Source organism: Limanda limanda, chromosome 13 (assembly GCF_963576545.1).
Source record: "Limanda limanda chromosome 13, fLimLim1.1, whole genome shotgun sequence".
NCBI classification, from domain to species: Eukaryota; Metazoa; Chordata; class Actinopteri; order Pleuronectiformes; family Pleuronectidae; genus Limanda; species Limanda limanda.
This window is the reverse complement of record NC_083648.1, coordinates 18,837,522-18,853,324: the sequence shown is the minus strand read 5'-3', so window position 1 is coordinate 18,853,324 and position 15,803 is coordinate 18,837,522. Positions and strand designations below refer to the sequence as shown.

Here is a 15,803-nt window from a genome sequence, read left to right as displayed (position 1 = left end):
GCTTCTGACCCACACAGTTGTCTCCTGGCCATGATAAACTAATAGAAAACACACTGGGCAGCCATGCACGGAGAAATACACAAGTGCAGACAGAGGCAGTGGGGGGCAGATACAATCCACACACAAGTATAGTGTGTACAAATACACACACACACAAGTGCTGAGCTTTGATATCAGCTCGGTTCAATTGAGGGAAATAAAACCGGAGCGTTTGACAGCCACAGGGACCGAATCACCACATTTCATTCGCACTTACTGTTTCCTGCCAATTAAATAATGAACATTTTGTGGGGAAATGAAGTGTAAATATATCAACTGGCCTCGCTCTCAATTCCTCTTAATAGCTTTTTTTTTTTTTTTTTGCCATCGCTTGAGCTCAGGAAAAAATCAATTTGCCTCAATGCAGTTCACTTTGTCCTCCACTAGTCTGACGCTGGCCCGTCGACAACAAGCCCAACAGGAGACCAGATTACAAGGATGTAATTAGCTTCCACCGTGACTCAGCCAGGTACCCCTGAAGAGTTGCTGCACCTAATTATAAGTGTTTAGCACGACGAAACACAGCGGTCTCGTCACTCATGAAACTGTCTAATGGGACGGGACACTGGTGGACAGTTTTGGCCTGGGAGATAAGTGAGCTGTTGCCTTGGTGATGCTTGTTTTTTTCTTTCCTGTCTGCAGTTATGTCGAGTACACAAGCGAGCGCAGAGCGGTGATAAGAAGCTAACAGCAGAAAGATGTCGGTGATTATGAGACGAGGAGGGTTAGACACCGAGGCACATAAGCTGCGAGAGGAAGGGTTGCACTAATGAGGCCGAGTAATATCTGAGAGAATGTCTCGTTATCAAACGCAAAACAAAGCTTTGAAACTTTCGGCACAGATGAAAGTTATTTTTCTAAACAAGCCGAGCATTTTTGTGGGTTACATTAATTTATAAACTTCAGAAAACGGAAACAGACGCTTATCAAATCCCCAATTTTTTTTTTTTGAAAACTACTAAAGCTCAGAGTTTGACACAAAACTTTATTCTTGCAGAATTTTCTTTTTCAGCTTGAAAAAATAGGAGCCCTGCACTTCACCAGCACCATCTCAGCCTCCCTGCCCTTGATTCAACTGATATTATCAAACTTAAATGTGTTGTTTAGAGCTGTAAACTAAATTTTATGACTGTTCTCTGACGAAACACATTAATACTGGTTTTATTTTCAGATTTTTTACCACACAAAAAATCATCATGGATTCATCCGTTTTGAGGCCTCTTACAAAAAGTGGGCAGCCTCCCACCACAAATGACAGCTCTCGAGTAAAAAAACAAATGACAGCTCTCGAGTGTGTGTGTGTGTGTGTGTGTGTGTGTGTGTGTGTGTGTGTTCTAAAGGGAAAGGCACTTCAGCCAAAACCTACACTTTGAATTGTTGATGATCAGTCGCTGTAACTCACCCTCTGCCTTGCAGGTCTTAGTGACGGGGTCCATCTCATAACCTTCGTGGCATTCACACTTGAAATCCCCCTTGTAGTTGATGCAGATCTGGCTGCAGGCATCAGGGAACTCACACTCATCGATGTCTGCAGAGATGGGAGAGAGAGGGAAAGACACAAAGAGACAGAAACAATCAGACAGAGAGAGACACTAATTCACCATTAATGAGCTGATCACAATCTATATTGCTGCTTTAGTTTTTGGTGAGATAACAGTGATAATGACTGAGAAAAAAAGCAAATGTGTGGCTCTGAGTGCCGGAGATACAGCCGTGTGTGTGAGAGAGAGAGAGAAAGAGGGTATGAGAGAGAGAGAGAGAGAGAGAGAGAGAGAGAGAGAGAGAGAGAGAGAGAGAGAGAGAGAGAGAGAGAGAGAGAGAGAGAGAGAGAGAGAGAGTGAGAGAGAGAGAGAGAGAGAGATGTGACCTGTCGATTTCTCTGATCTGTTTCCTTCCACCACATCTCAGGCTTTTTCCTTGGGTGTGATGGTTGTGTTAAAAGCATGAGGAAGGTGTTAAGAAAATAACCGTGTGTGTGTGTGTGAGAGTGTGCATGTGATTGAGTGAGTAAGTGAGAGAGAGAGTAGCAAGTGTGTGCAAGGTTCCCTGTGGGAGTGACAGTCTGGGCACACTACACAGAGAGACAAACAACTAAAGAGCTGCCAAAAGCAACACACACACACACACACACACACACACACACACACACACACACACACACAAAGACAGACACAAACGCACATGAACAGACCTATCCACCCATCCATCCATCTATTCATCCATCCACCTACACATCGATCTGGACGTTTCTTTACCTCCACAGGTCTTTTTGTCCAGCAGCTGGTAACCCGTGGGGCACTGGCACTCAAATCCGATTGGTCGGTCCACGCAGACATGCGAGCAGCCGCCGTTGTTGATCATACACTCATTCAGGCCTGGGAGACAAAGAGAAGGAGCCCGTGGTCAAATGCAACCAATCACAACAGAGGATGAAGGGATGTTAAGGTCATCCGGAAGGTCATTCATAAAGGTTGATATTTTATTTACTTTAAAATATATCAGTGACACGAGGGAGGGGATACATTTTGATCCCAACTCCAGCGCCCAGCTCATCTCCATCCTTTTTGAATCCTTATCAGAGGTTTTCAAAAGTGGAGAGGGAATTAAAGAGGCACAACATTACACACACGTAGTGAGTGAGTGAGCTTTTAAACTGAGAATCTGGTCCATCTGTGTGTAGGGATTCTGAAATGTCCCAGAAGGATCGATCACGGGAGCAAGTGAGGATATCTAAATTAAACAGGCACGCTAAGTTGAGGCAGAGTGATGTAAACGCATCACGAAAATGACAGCTCAGAAAAAAAAGCAAGATGTAAAAACAGAACCACTCTCATTTGAAAGTAGGTCAAAGCAGCCTGCACAAGGTTGGAACACAATGGAGGAAGGAGAGGCACTTAGATGGGATTGTGCCGCACACAATGGGTTTACATGACAGCAGGAAAAAACGTTAGGGCCAGTTCTTCAATCTCCTCACGTTTATTCAGTATAACTGAGGATATAATGTCATTAGAAGCTGCTACATATAGTTCTGTATCATGTCACTGGTACAATGATTAAGTCATGAATTATTTATGAAGCTCTCTAACACACTTTAGTTGGGAATAAAAATCCTATTGTCAAAACTAATCATAGAAGGTGCACCAAACGCGTGAAAACTAAGATCACCAGAATAAAAAGATTTCATTCAACAGCTGCAGGCTTTTTTTTTTGGTTTCACAAACAATTAAGCTGAACAATGAGCAACTGACAACTGGAAAGGGGCGATAAAGGGAAAAAATGGATTAAACCGCGAGAGAGAAACCGCACTGCTCAGTACGACAGGGCGCTTATTTCTGTCGACGATATCCTTCGCAATCTAGTGTAACACATTAGCCAATAGGCAATCAGCTTTTTCAGCATTGGAGGCAAGGCTATGCTGAACATGTGTGAGCGAGAGTTGGCCGAAGGCAAAGCAACGCCTTATTCAACTGGTTCCAGGATGAAACTTCGGTAGTTAAGTATATTTTGATTGCAGCGTTCACATCACATTTTCACACCTCAAGCATGTGTAATATTCACTTTTGTGGATGGATGCCTCAGCTAGTTTACTAGTGTGTGTTTATGTGTGGTATGTACTGTATTTCGGTGTTAGATGATAAACAGGCCATTACCCTATGTGGATTTAGCTAAGACTTTTATTTTAAAAGGGCAGAACTACCAAAAATCCAGTAATTAAAGTAGATGTCTCTGTCTGCAGAATATTAAATGAAAACAAAAATATTTTTATGCAAAACCCATTCGATCGATTGTGTTTGCACCATAGACTGTTTGTAAAGATGGACGACATGGCTCCACTTCCTCACACTATCAAGAAATTAAGCTAAAATATCCTGGATACAACCAGCAGCCATCATGTCCTGATGATGTCATTTGGAGCCAGAGTCTATGCAGAAGTGGAGCCACAGTAATGAAGTCAAGCCAATACACGCGTTTCGACAAATCTCAGCTGTCAATCAAAACGTCTCACACTTTGTTATAGCATCAATTAATTTAGAAAAACAAAATAATTACTGGAAAAATAAATAAGAACATACATCGCTGTGATAAGAAACTAAAGAAAATGTAAATAAATTACGGAAGCCTTCTTTGGCCCATGTCCCATCCACTAAAATGGAGAAGGCTAGGGTTTATGACCTATACTGCAGCCAGCCACCAGGAGGCCATCATCATGGTTTGCCTTAGAAAGCTAAACCACATTACATTTTACAAACTGTTTGTGTGCAGTTATCCTATAGCTTTACTTTACCCTGGGTTTGACATACGAAGTCCCTAAATACCTTTAAATGGGTTGTATTGACTATTTGTTATTGTCTGGAGCTAAAACTGTTCTAATTTTAAACCCACAAATCCCGATAACCGGTTAGTTTGACACATGCAGCATTGACTCAAAGACAAAATAAAACATTTGCGGCTCAGCTACATAACAAAATTCGATATCGTTGATAAAGTTAACTCCTTCCCGGTTGACTGAAGGCTTGTTAGTAGAAAAATCATCTTCTGTTTTGTGTTGGACGTCGGCCGACTCTGAAACCTCATCTCTACTTTTGCTGGATCTGTGACAGCAGCCTACCTATCTCAGAGGATCCCACTCCTTTCATTCTGTCAGTTCAAAATTAAAGGCAGACGGAAGAAAAGACTGAGATGTATTCGTGTTTGAGGACTCACTGCTCCCCGTCTCTTTGATGGGAGCTGGGCAGGTAACAAAGACGCCCCAGGAGAATCTCCTGTGTGAACATACAAACAGCTTTTTCCAGATTGCTTCCAAGGACAGCCGTGATTTAGAGGTCACTTCTCCTTTCCCGTGGGCAAATAAAACATGGCTTCTCTCCTTTTCCACTCCATCTCCGTCTCTCTCTCCATCCCTTCCTGTCTCTCTCTCTCACCGTGATAACCCATTTGTACCTATTTTGAGCCGCTTCTGAGTAAAAGGGGAAAACGATGGAGCAGTGTTAAGAAACAAATGGCCTGGCTAGTAATGAGTCAATACTGTGGTAATATGCCATTATTTCTAATGAGTTAGGAAATAGAAAAAAAATGGCTGGAACACAGAGAGTAATGCCTGGTGTTTATTTTCTCCGACGAGGTTGTTGCGGCAAACGCAATCACAGCGAACATCTACGTGAGTGTGTTTCAGAATGGTTGTGTTTTTTGTGCCTGTGTTGCAGTCGGGGAACATCTTGTGAGGGAACGGATGAGTGAGCAAAGCGATGAGCTAGGTGTGTGTGTGGACACGCCGTTAATGAGCTGAGCACAAGACCTGGGTGGAAGGAGAGAGGGAGGAAGAGTAGCGGAGCCAGCTGTCAAGGGCCTGGAACCGGACCAATCAGAGAGCTCGAATATATTCACTTTCACAGATGGTTCTGACCCCCTCCCTTCCATCCAGACTGAATAGACTTGCCGGGCAAATCACAACCCTTTATCTGAGTTGAGGTTTGATATAGTTTCGGAAAGAGGAGGGCGGAGCACGACTGAAGCATTTTCAGTAACAACCAAGATGGTTGCCACTGATGCACCGAGAGAGAACTTTTGAATCAGCTACAGGGACATTACACTAACTGGATGGGATTTTTCAAGTGTAAAAAAAACGTGACTAGAAAAGATCATATTGTATTTGTGTATGTATATTGTTCAAATAATATTGCATTTTTGACTCAACAGTCAGATGTTGATAGAGCTAATATTGACCTGATTAAGCGCTAGTCCCACAAAAGAAATGTTCTGAGCCTCTGCTGGAGAAACCTTTCTCTATCTGGATCCCTCTGAATTCTAATTGAATTGGAAATTGATTTTTTTTTTATCGCATCACACATGACACTCTGCCCGGACTTGGTCTTTTTCTCAGACTCCACCAAGCAGGTGATCATCAGGAGCTGACCGTGCAATGAGAAGAAACACGGTGGAGGCTCATGAAAATACCAGGAGTTGGTGGAGCAGTGCAAAGACACAGGGAGGTGGTCTCTCTGGGAGCCAGTTGAAAGTGGGCTGCCGGGGGTTTGTGCTGTGCTCAATCAGTAAAGCTCTGGCAAGAAATTGTTTCACGGGAGCTGCAAAGAGGAGAAGCCACAGAGAGCCCATAGGTGGCTTTGGATAAAGAGGTCAAGCCTGCGGACCACGACTGGGACACCAATGTAAGGGGGTCTGATGTTCTACCCTGTCTTGTTTCCCTGACTGGTTGCAGGTCTGATCTGTGATTGTTGGTAACGCTCCAAGACTAAAATGAATCATTGTTTCAGTTCTGCCTCAAATTATTAATCAAAAATGTCTTTAAAAACCATGATCCTTAAGTCTGTACTTTTATTTAAGTGTCCTTTGATTTATCAGCCCATCCTCTACACTGTCATTTTTGCATTCACAATTCAGTGTCATTTTATGATTTGATGTCTCGCCATCTCTGATGCTGGAAGCTTTCTGAGTGATGTCTTCAACACAGAGGAAAGATAATACACCCCCAATGTTTTGTTCCTTTAAGGAAGCCATCACTTTTATTTATTCATGGTCAATGAGAGTGGAAGGTGTATGGAGACGGGAGGAGAGATGAAGAAGAGACTGTCTGAGAGCAGCAGGAGCTATTTTCTATCGTTTGAAGGTAATTAGTACATGGAGCTTCTTGTTCTGATCAACAGAAGCTGCTTCTAAATTGAGCACGCCTCTGAAGTCTTTGAAATGCAAGGTAATAGGAGGGAGTTAGTCACATTTTGTTGGGGTAAACACGATTATGCGGATACATATAGTGCTTGAATCCATTTACTATAGCTATTTACTGTGCATGCTCTCTCACCACTGAAACCAAAAGCTCCGCTAGCGCACACAAGCTCCTGTAATTTCACAGCTGAGCATTTGACACACCTGGGAAATGAGGAATAAGCTTGGTCCTGTTAGCAGCCCAGACGAAAAGCAATAAACCGTGTTCACGTCGAGGGTAGACGACCTTTTGGTGAGAGCTGACAGGAGATTACGATCGAGTCGCTCTTACCACACTCTTTCTTGGGCTCGTCTGATCGGTCCTTGCAGTCCTTGAGAGAGTCACACACCTTGGAGCTGTCAATGCACTCGCCGTTCTTGCACAGGAACTTCAGCGGCCCCTCACACCTGGTGGCTGTGTCAAAAAAAGGAAAAGAAGACAGGATCAGCGTCATAAGCATCGCACACATTTTTTTGAAGTCTCGCATGAAACAAGTGCAAAGCAATAAAATACTTTTCTCTCAGATATTCACATCATCGCACATTAAAAGCCCGGTGTAATAGAAGATGAATTTGGTTCAGTTTCACGGTGCTACAGCTTAATTTCCTGCAAAATAATTTTGTACAACGCTGATAAATTATGCAACACAGTAAGAGGAATGAGAAGGAATAAAATTGGCTGAGAAAAAGAACTGGGCTCATTCCACATAATATCAATGGTCATTACAGCAAATGATTCCAGATGGATATGTGTCCGGTAAACCCCACGCAGATCACTTTAAAGCGAGTTCATTTAGTTTCTCCTTATTTGTGCACGAGCAAAAAAAAAAATTCAATTGTGGCTGTAATTAGTTTTTATGCCAATATTGCATCCCATGATTACTTTAGAATCATCACTCGACTCTGCACTGCCTCTCAAAGCTCTAAAAGTCTACTCTACATCACCGGCCCAGCATCAAACAACCACCAGCAGCTACTTAATGTGGAGAGTGAGCAAATAAAGATAAAGATATTTCCCTTGGGAGTTATTCAGTATCAGACACACAACTGCAAGACGAGGGGATTCTGGATTAAATTCATCCTGTGGCTTAAGACTTGACCCCGACTCAATTCTAATGTTGCCCATTATCCGCTGGATGGGCAACGCACCGTGAAGTCGACCATTAGTTTGTGAGCTGTCGCTTTAAAGCCTTAAGTTTGGCATTTTATCCAGCGCCAATCTTGGTTTTATGAAACAAGAAGTAACAATATATTACTTCCAGCTGCGACTTGCAACCATTGGACGGTACTAGCCGTCCATCACACAGTATGGATGCATAATGCATTTAGTGCTCCATTGTCTAATCCAAATTAGTCATCATTTAATCTAAATAGGACCATAATTCACATAATGAACATGATGCAATACATTTTGTATTGAAGATGACTAGAAACTAGCAACTGAGACATAATCGTCTTAGGAAAATGTTTACTAATGTTATAAAACAAATGGTCTGTATTTATATTAAAGCTCTTAAGTCTTGATGAGCACTCAGAGCTGTTTTTTCACACATTCACACATACATTCATACAGTGCATCTATGGGCAGCAATTTCGTTTAAGAGATTGCACAGCCGCCAGGGGCTATTTTGGGTTCAGTATCTTGCCACAAAGACACTTCAGCTTGCAGATGGGCAACCCTGTGATGAAACCGCCAACCTTCTGGTTAGAGGACAACCACTCGACCTCCTCAGCACAGCTGCCCAGAAAACAAGTGAGTCATTTTCTCACAGAACTGAAAAGAACTGACTTCTTTTTGCAACCAGTGCAGTCGCCCAAAAAGCAGGTTTCAGTTGCCTCCACACTGGCTTCACTTCCCTGACCCAGGATCTACTTCCATTTGTATAAACAGTCTATGCTAAAAAGGTGATTTAAAAAGTGATAATATATATATTTCCAAGGCTCCCAAAAGGCCAAATGTTACAAGGAGGACAAACAAGAAAGCAAACAGGGTATATTGAGGCATACATATATAGAGGCTTTTCAGCCACGACTTCAGCTGGGAGGATTTTTGCTCAAACACACTGGTGAATACAAACTTATTTTAGAGTTCAAGAAGCAACAGGGCCAAAGGATATCTACAATACTACACAGGTAGACGTGCAAAAGCCAGAGATGCACTGGATCTAAATAAATACTTGCAATAGACACAGCAAAAAGTGAGAGATTCCAACGTGGATTCTGAAGGAAGACAGAAAAATAGTTAACGGGGACAGATTTCAGCAGCCAGACCTGCAGACAGTGACGACAGGCGTACCCACCGTTGACACAACCGGATTCATCACTTTGGTCGGGACAGTCATGGACCTTGTTACACTGCTTGGTCCCGTGGATGCAGGAGCCGTCGCCGCACTGGAACTCATCCGGACGACACGTCAACAGGGCTGCAAGAGACACACAAACACACACACACACACCCACAAAATATAAATCCTCGTTAATCCCTGCAACAGGACCTCAATATCCCGCGGTTCAAAACCAAGTCAAGAGCCTTTGTTGCATTTGAGCAGTTTTTTATCAACTTTGGCAAGAAAATCACAAAGTGAAATAGTGTTCTTCTATCCATTCACAGCCTGCGTCACGAGCTGCCTCTGACAGAGTGCGAGTGAGAGTGTGTGACGAATGATTTTCAATATAGTACTGCAGCCACACCAAACTTCATTAATATCTCAAGCACAGACAAGCTTTTCATCAACAGGCCACAGTAAGCTCATATAACTCCTCTCTAAAGCACACTAAAAGGCAATATATATGACTGAGGGGTTGGTGGGGGTGTGATTTAGTGTTATAGCGGGATGAGCGCGATACAGACAATGTAATGGAGACAGGATACACGTGCACACGCAAGCAGATGCATACATATCTGGGAGATCAGTCTGGCAGACCAGCAACCTGGTCTGCTGCAGATCGAAACACATGCACACTCAGTATATCTTGTGTTTTCAAACTGTCGGTTGGTTTGTTTGTTTGTGAGTGAGATTACACAAAAGTCTACTGGATGGATTATCATGAAACTTAGTGGAACTATACTGTATGGTTTGGGTCAAGGAGGAACCCTCAAATTTGGTGCAGATCTGGATCGAGGGACAGATCCAGGACTCTTTTAAAACTGTCTTTAACATTGTGACGTAATTAGGGAACTGATATCTATACGTCCCCCGACCCTCAAAGGATAAGGGGTATAGATAATGGATGGATGGATGGATTTCTATGTCTATGAAATGTCAGCTGAGGTAAGTTTATTTCAGTCCATAAAACATATTTTAAGCAAAGGATTTGTTCCCAAAAAAATGAATCCATTTATTTCAGAGTACAGCTGGGCCTTGGCCGATATGAGCTCTACTGGGGGACATTCTAGTTGTGAATAGAATTAATAAGAAGCAAACTCTAAAGTATATTGATGAATCACAGCAATAGCAGGTGGCAGCAAATTCAAATTTTTTTGTGGCAAGATAATCCTTGTATAGACATAGAAGTGTGTGCACATAGAAAAGGAGGAAAGGGCTGAGCATAAGTGGCTTCTATAATAACCTCTGGACAAATACAGGTCGTGCCTCTAACCGTCTCCAGGCCTGTTCCTTAATGCAGGGATCCAGCAGCTTAACAAAACATCAATCTCTTGTAAGGGCTTCTTATTTGACACGGCAGAGTGTGAGCCGTGGGTTTGATGTGCGCACCACACATCTTGATAATGAATAGTGGGACTATCTGGGTTTCACACTCTGGCTTAGTGAGACAAGCGCTGCAGGGCTCCTCCATCCATGACCAGCTAATAGGAAAAACCTGCTTTATCACAAAGCCCCATCTCTGCTCAGTGTTTATCAACCAGCACATTCTTTACCGGACACATTTATCAGGAGAAATACATTTTAAAAAACAAGTGTCCCAACTCCCAGCAGAGTGGAAATGTGCTAAATGATAAAGTAACACATCTCGAGACGAAGGAAATAGTGTGTGGTGAGTTTGTTTTTTTAAAACCACTTTGCAGTCTGAAAGCAAACAGATAACTTATCGGAAAGCAAAGGGATATCTTAACACACTGTCCACAAAAAAGATAATGTGAAATAAAACTGACCTCCATTGTAGTTACTTCTGAATGTGATGGGAATTGATTGGCCTGCAGCCATCTTGGACAAACTCTAATAACTCTATTCTGCTGTTTGAAATATTTGCAGTGCATGGCAATACATTATAGAAAACAACAACTTAAACACTAACAACCCATACATAACATAATTTACATTCAATGAAAGAAGACTCAAGAACACTACAAACAAGTCCAGACAGATGTGTGTTTTCAATGAGCAGCCTGGAGCTGCAGAGATGTGCTGTGTACCACTTTCCTCCTACATACTAGTTGTAAAACAGTATGTTCTTCATACTAATTACCATGATATACTGTGGTTCATCCTTTCAGTAAGTAGGCTAAACAATGCTTAAATGTATAACATACAAGATTTAATTGTATTTTCTTCTGTACAAACAGGAAATTATGTAATTGGTGTGTCAATGCAAACTGGAACTTTGGAAGGCATTGCAAACTGAACATTGCAAGGAGAAAACAAACTACCTTTTCTCTGAAAATCTGGCAGCTGCTGTTTGGCGTTTGCATCAATTGAAGATTTATAGGTAATACATTTATTTTATAATGAAGTTATTTGAGAGGATAAGCTTTTAGTTATTTGAGCTGAACTTATTTTATTGGCAAAGGCAGACATTGTAACATCAATTGTATTTTGAAGTATTAGACACATATTGAAATCCATGTCATCCAACCATCCAAGATATTCTTCCATAACAATGCCAAAAATATAACAACAGTGTTCAAAGTGCCACTGTTTAAATATTCAAACAATCGTTGTATGATGTTTTATTTGAGCTGAACGCAGCCCGAGTCTGAATCATCAACTCAACCACCGCCTCTCTGCCACAACGTCATTCAGCCTTGTGTGGTGGTCACACTTAAAGCCTCTTTGAAACAAGTCTTCTTACTTTTTGGGATGTGTCTTTCATTACCTTCCTTCCCGCATGATTTGCCATTTGTCTCTCTTGTTCAGGATCACCGACTGCTTTCCATTTGTCCGCGCTACGCACCCCCGCCGCTCTGCCTCGGCTCTCACTACCTCAAGCAGCTCAGCCACTCAGCCGTACTCTGCCCTGAAACACTAATGTTTTACTGTTTCTATGTCTCTTGTTTTATTTTATTGTTTTCCAGGACCTTTCTCATGCTGTTTTACTACCACCTGCAGTTTGATGTTTTGCAAATCTAAACAGTTCCTCCGCTTTCTCTGAGAATTGCATCAACAGCCACCTCCAGCCTGCATTGGATTAGTACGTAGTTTGTATGTGGATGGTATATGGGATGAATTCTGCTGTACCCTCCTCATGTAACCATGGTTACATGTGCACTTCAATTTTCTATTGTACCTAAACCTTCCGTCAGCCTGAACACAGATCCTACGAGTCCACAACCTCCGTCTGACAGAGCAGCAGTGTTCATGCATCAATGTGAGCGGAGTGGACAGCCTTTTGGATAAAAAATTGATATGTTACAATGGCAAACATGAATAAGCTCTTGCAGAACACAAAAAGGAGGGAGAAGAAGAAGAAGAAGACCCGTACAAGGAGAGATTCGTGAGGAGCAGACACAAAAAGGCAAACTCACGACAATCAGACTCGTCCGATTTGTCCTTGCAGTCTGGATCTCCGTCGCATTTCCACGTCAGTCGCACACACTCCCCGTTGGCGCAGCGGAACTCTCCGGCGGTGCAGTTTGCCCGGCGGTTGTTCAGGTACGGAGCGCCGTCCCCCCCGCAGCGCTCGGGCCCCTCATCCGAGCTGTCGGAGCAGTCGGGGTCTCCATCGCAGCTCCACATGAGCGGCACGCACTCCGAGGTGTTACAGCGCAGGTGGTTGGGCCCGCAGGTGAGAGGGGAGAGGCACTTGAGCTCGTCGCTGCCATCTCCGCAGTCGTCGTCCCCGTCACACACGTAGACGGTGGCCAAGCACTTGCGGTTGGAGCACATGAACTCGCCGCTGGGGCAGGCCTTGGCATCTGGAGGACGAGAACAGAGAGAACAGAAACCTTAGAAAGAGGTTTGAGGAGAAACTGTGAGTCTGCAGCTGCTGTCTTATGAATACTGACGCTGGGGAAGAGAAGCCTTTGCATTGAAGTTACAGTTTAGTCAATATGCCTTTGACTTTTCCCTTAAAAGCTGAAAGTGGAAGCTAATGAATATGATTAAAGGCCTATGCTTTAAAAATGAGTAGTAACCCAGCCTTCCTTAAGAGCCTGTAACAAATCATAAAATAAAAACTGACTGAAATGTAACAAACCATTTGACAAAAATCAATCTCGTAGCTCACTGGCTTTCGTTTGATGACAAATTAAACTCTTGGTACACACAGCAGATATCTGAGCTGAGACTATTTCTCTACAAAGAAAAAAAAAAACTATATTTTGGCTGATCTTTTTTAACAGCTATTTGCATATGAATTCAGATATATGAAAAAGCTGATAGCTGATACATTTCGGTCAATGTGTTCCACCTCTTCGGTTCTCAACACATAATGTTTACCTCTGGGCAAGTTATTGGTCAAACAAGAAACAGAAACTGGAAGCCTTCCAGCCCCTACAGATTCTGAATATTCACATTTAGAACATTTAACTAGAAAAACATTTAACTAGAAAAACACAAACTACTTCCCCTTTTGAAATAAATAATGAGCAGTAGAAGTGTTTTACGGTGTTACGACTATTAACCTTTTGGATGTAAAATGTTGTGGTTTTAACATTTTACCCCATTTGAAATAATCAGTGCATTCATTCTGTGAAGTCAGTGACATTTATCCACCAAATCATGTCATCTTTGAAGCATGTCTGTGCGTCAACAATTCAGCATCCAACAAGCAGTAAAATATGATCACAATTTCTTTCTATAATTATTAGCGTATTCGCAAACCGTTATGAAGTCACAGGGAAAAAGGCCTTTGACACTGTCGTTACTCAAAATTTTTCCTGATCAGGCATTAGTAAGAAATATTGTCATCATTAACATGTGGCCAAAAGGTATCACAACCAGGGAAAAGACAGAAGGAGCTGAAGAGGAAGGAGAGGGGACTGTGGTGGTGTCACAGGAAGATGATGAGACACGTCGCCTCCTGAGGAGCTTAAGATAACAGACCTCGCTGCAATCAGCAGGTCTTTAACCTATGATGCAGCATTAGCACAAAGGTCAACCACATATTGTAGGTTACAGTCAACTGTAAATGCCATTCTACCCTAAAAAACCTGAGAGCAGTAAGAAGCACTGGCCTCGCTCGCCCCTGCATGAAAATGTTCCTAAGCAGGAGAGAAAAGTTTATGTGCATCTCCTCTTTTCAAAGTCAACGTTCATGCTTTTCTAAATCCCCTTCTCTCTCACTCTCTCTACCTTAAGCAGCTTTCTCTGGCTCTTTGCTCGTGTCTGGCCAAAAACACTGAGTCTGTGAAGTGAGTCAGGTTCCCACTGTGAGGCCAAAGCAGCACGTGAGGGATGGGGGGAGGGGTTATTGTTTTGACACATTTTTCATGAATTAATTTGTTTCTGAAACATATTTGATAAAATCGCCCTTCCCGAATAACCAAGAGTAAATAAACTCGTCTTGAAAAAAAGACAGGAAAAAAAAACGGTTTCTTCCCCCTCCCCGGACTGTAATAGAAACCACCAGTCATTTAATTTGGTAGGAATGAAATAATACCCGTCACTAACCCATCAGTCTGTGGTCTCACTGCACATGACCGGAGTCATCAGCCTATTTATCTTTATTTAAAAGATAAATGGTCTGTATTCATAAAGCGCTTCACAGTACAGTTTATTGCCACTGACCCATTCACACACACATTCATATAGTCCGTCTAAAACCAAAAGGATCCTTCCGTATGTGCATACGCAGCAATTTTGTAACAGATACTTTTACATTGATCCAAACAGGGATCAATATTTAAATGGATACAGAAAAAGGACTGAAGGGCACTGAGAGGACGCACTGCTCCACCAAGGCCCAACAGTCGCCTAATGAAACCACATTTCAAATTCACTAGATCTGGATTTTCAGTTGGATCCACATAAAATTGCTATACCCTACTTTTTTTCCATCAAGATTAATGAGTTCTTCTCTGACAAATCAACAAAAAACGGCTGATTACGCAATGTTAAAAAAAAGCAGAAATAATTTCCTGGATCTTCCCTCTGATCCACATCCAAACCAAAATTGAATGGGTTCTTCCCTGACCCATACCACATCCCTCCACCGAGTTTGATGTATGTCCAGTAGTTTTGGGATAATTCTTCTAAATATCAAAAAGACAAACAAAAAAACAAAAAGCAGTTTGAACCATCAGTTAAAAGTAATAACCAAGTCAGTGGTTTCCAAATCAAACTGGATCAAAACATCTCTTAAAAAGAAAATGAGAAATTAAATAAAATAGACGGAAAAATCATGAGCAATCCCACATGCTGGGTGAAACTGGGTTAACATGTCCTCATCTAGTGAAAACATAGCATCCGTATTACTATACTTTATAATTATACCATATGTCAAAGTCACTATGTTTTTTTTTTACTTTGCAAACATCAGTGTTGCCTTAATTGACTCGCAAAAGCCTTGTTTGCACGGGGAAGGCAACTGAAACGAAAAGCCCATGTGGTGGATTCAGTTCAGTGAAGGGTTTTCATTCATTAATATTAAACAGGCTCCATCTGATTCTGATGTGTTTCATAACTACTGTCCCTGTAATGCCCCTAACCCTCACTCCGTTTTAATTTGGCACTAAATAATTAACGAGATTCAAGAGTCATGTACGTTATTATACATGGAGAAGAGCATTAGCACTGTACACGAGTGACCTGGTTCCAGAGAGAGAGAGAGAGAGGCTGGTTTCCAGTGGGGGCACGGCGTAAATGAATGTCAAGACTTTCTGAACAACCTTGAGCCCACAGTGCACGATGTGGTACAAGTCAGTG

The 15,803-nt window shown here is 42.2% G+C and overlaps 1 protein-coding gene across 1 annotated transcript in view; it reads right to left on the bottom strand.

Moving 5' to 3' along the window:
* Nucleotides 1–15,803, bottom strand: part of LOC133018092 (low-density lipoprotein receptor-related protein 8-like) — an 83,998-nt gene that overhangs the window by 17,697 nt on the left and 50,498 nt on the right. Inside the window, exons 5-9 of the mRNA XM_061084395.1 lie at nucleotides 12,464–12,853; nucleotides 9,060–9,182; nucleotides 7,052–7,174; nucleotides 2,295–2,414; nucleotides 1,442–1,567 (exon numbers count right to left, since the gene is read on the bottom strand). Of these exons, the coding sequence (XP_060940378.1) occupies nucleotides 1,442–1,567; nucleotides 2,295–2,414; nucleotides 7,052–7,174; nucleotides 9,060–9,182; nucleotides 12,464–12,853 (882 nt within the window). The remainder of the gene's footprint in view (nucleotides 1–1,441; nucleotides 1,568–2,294; nucleotides 2,415–7,051; nucleotides 7,175–9,059; nucleotides 9,183–12,463; nucleotides 12,854–15,803) is intronic.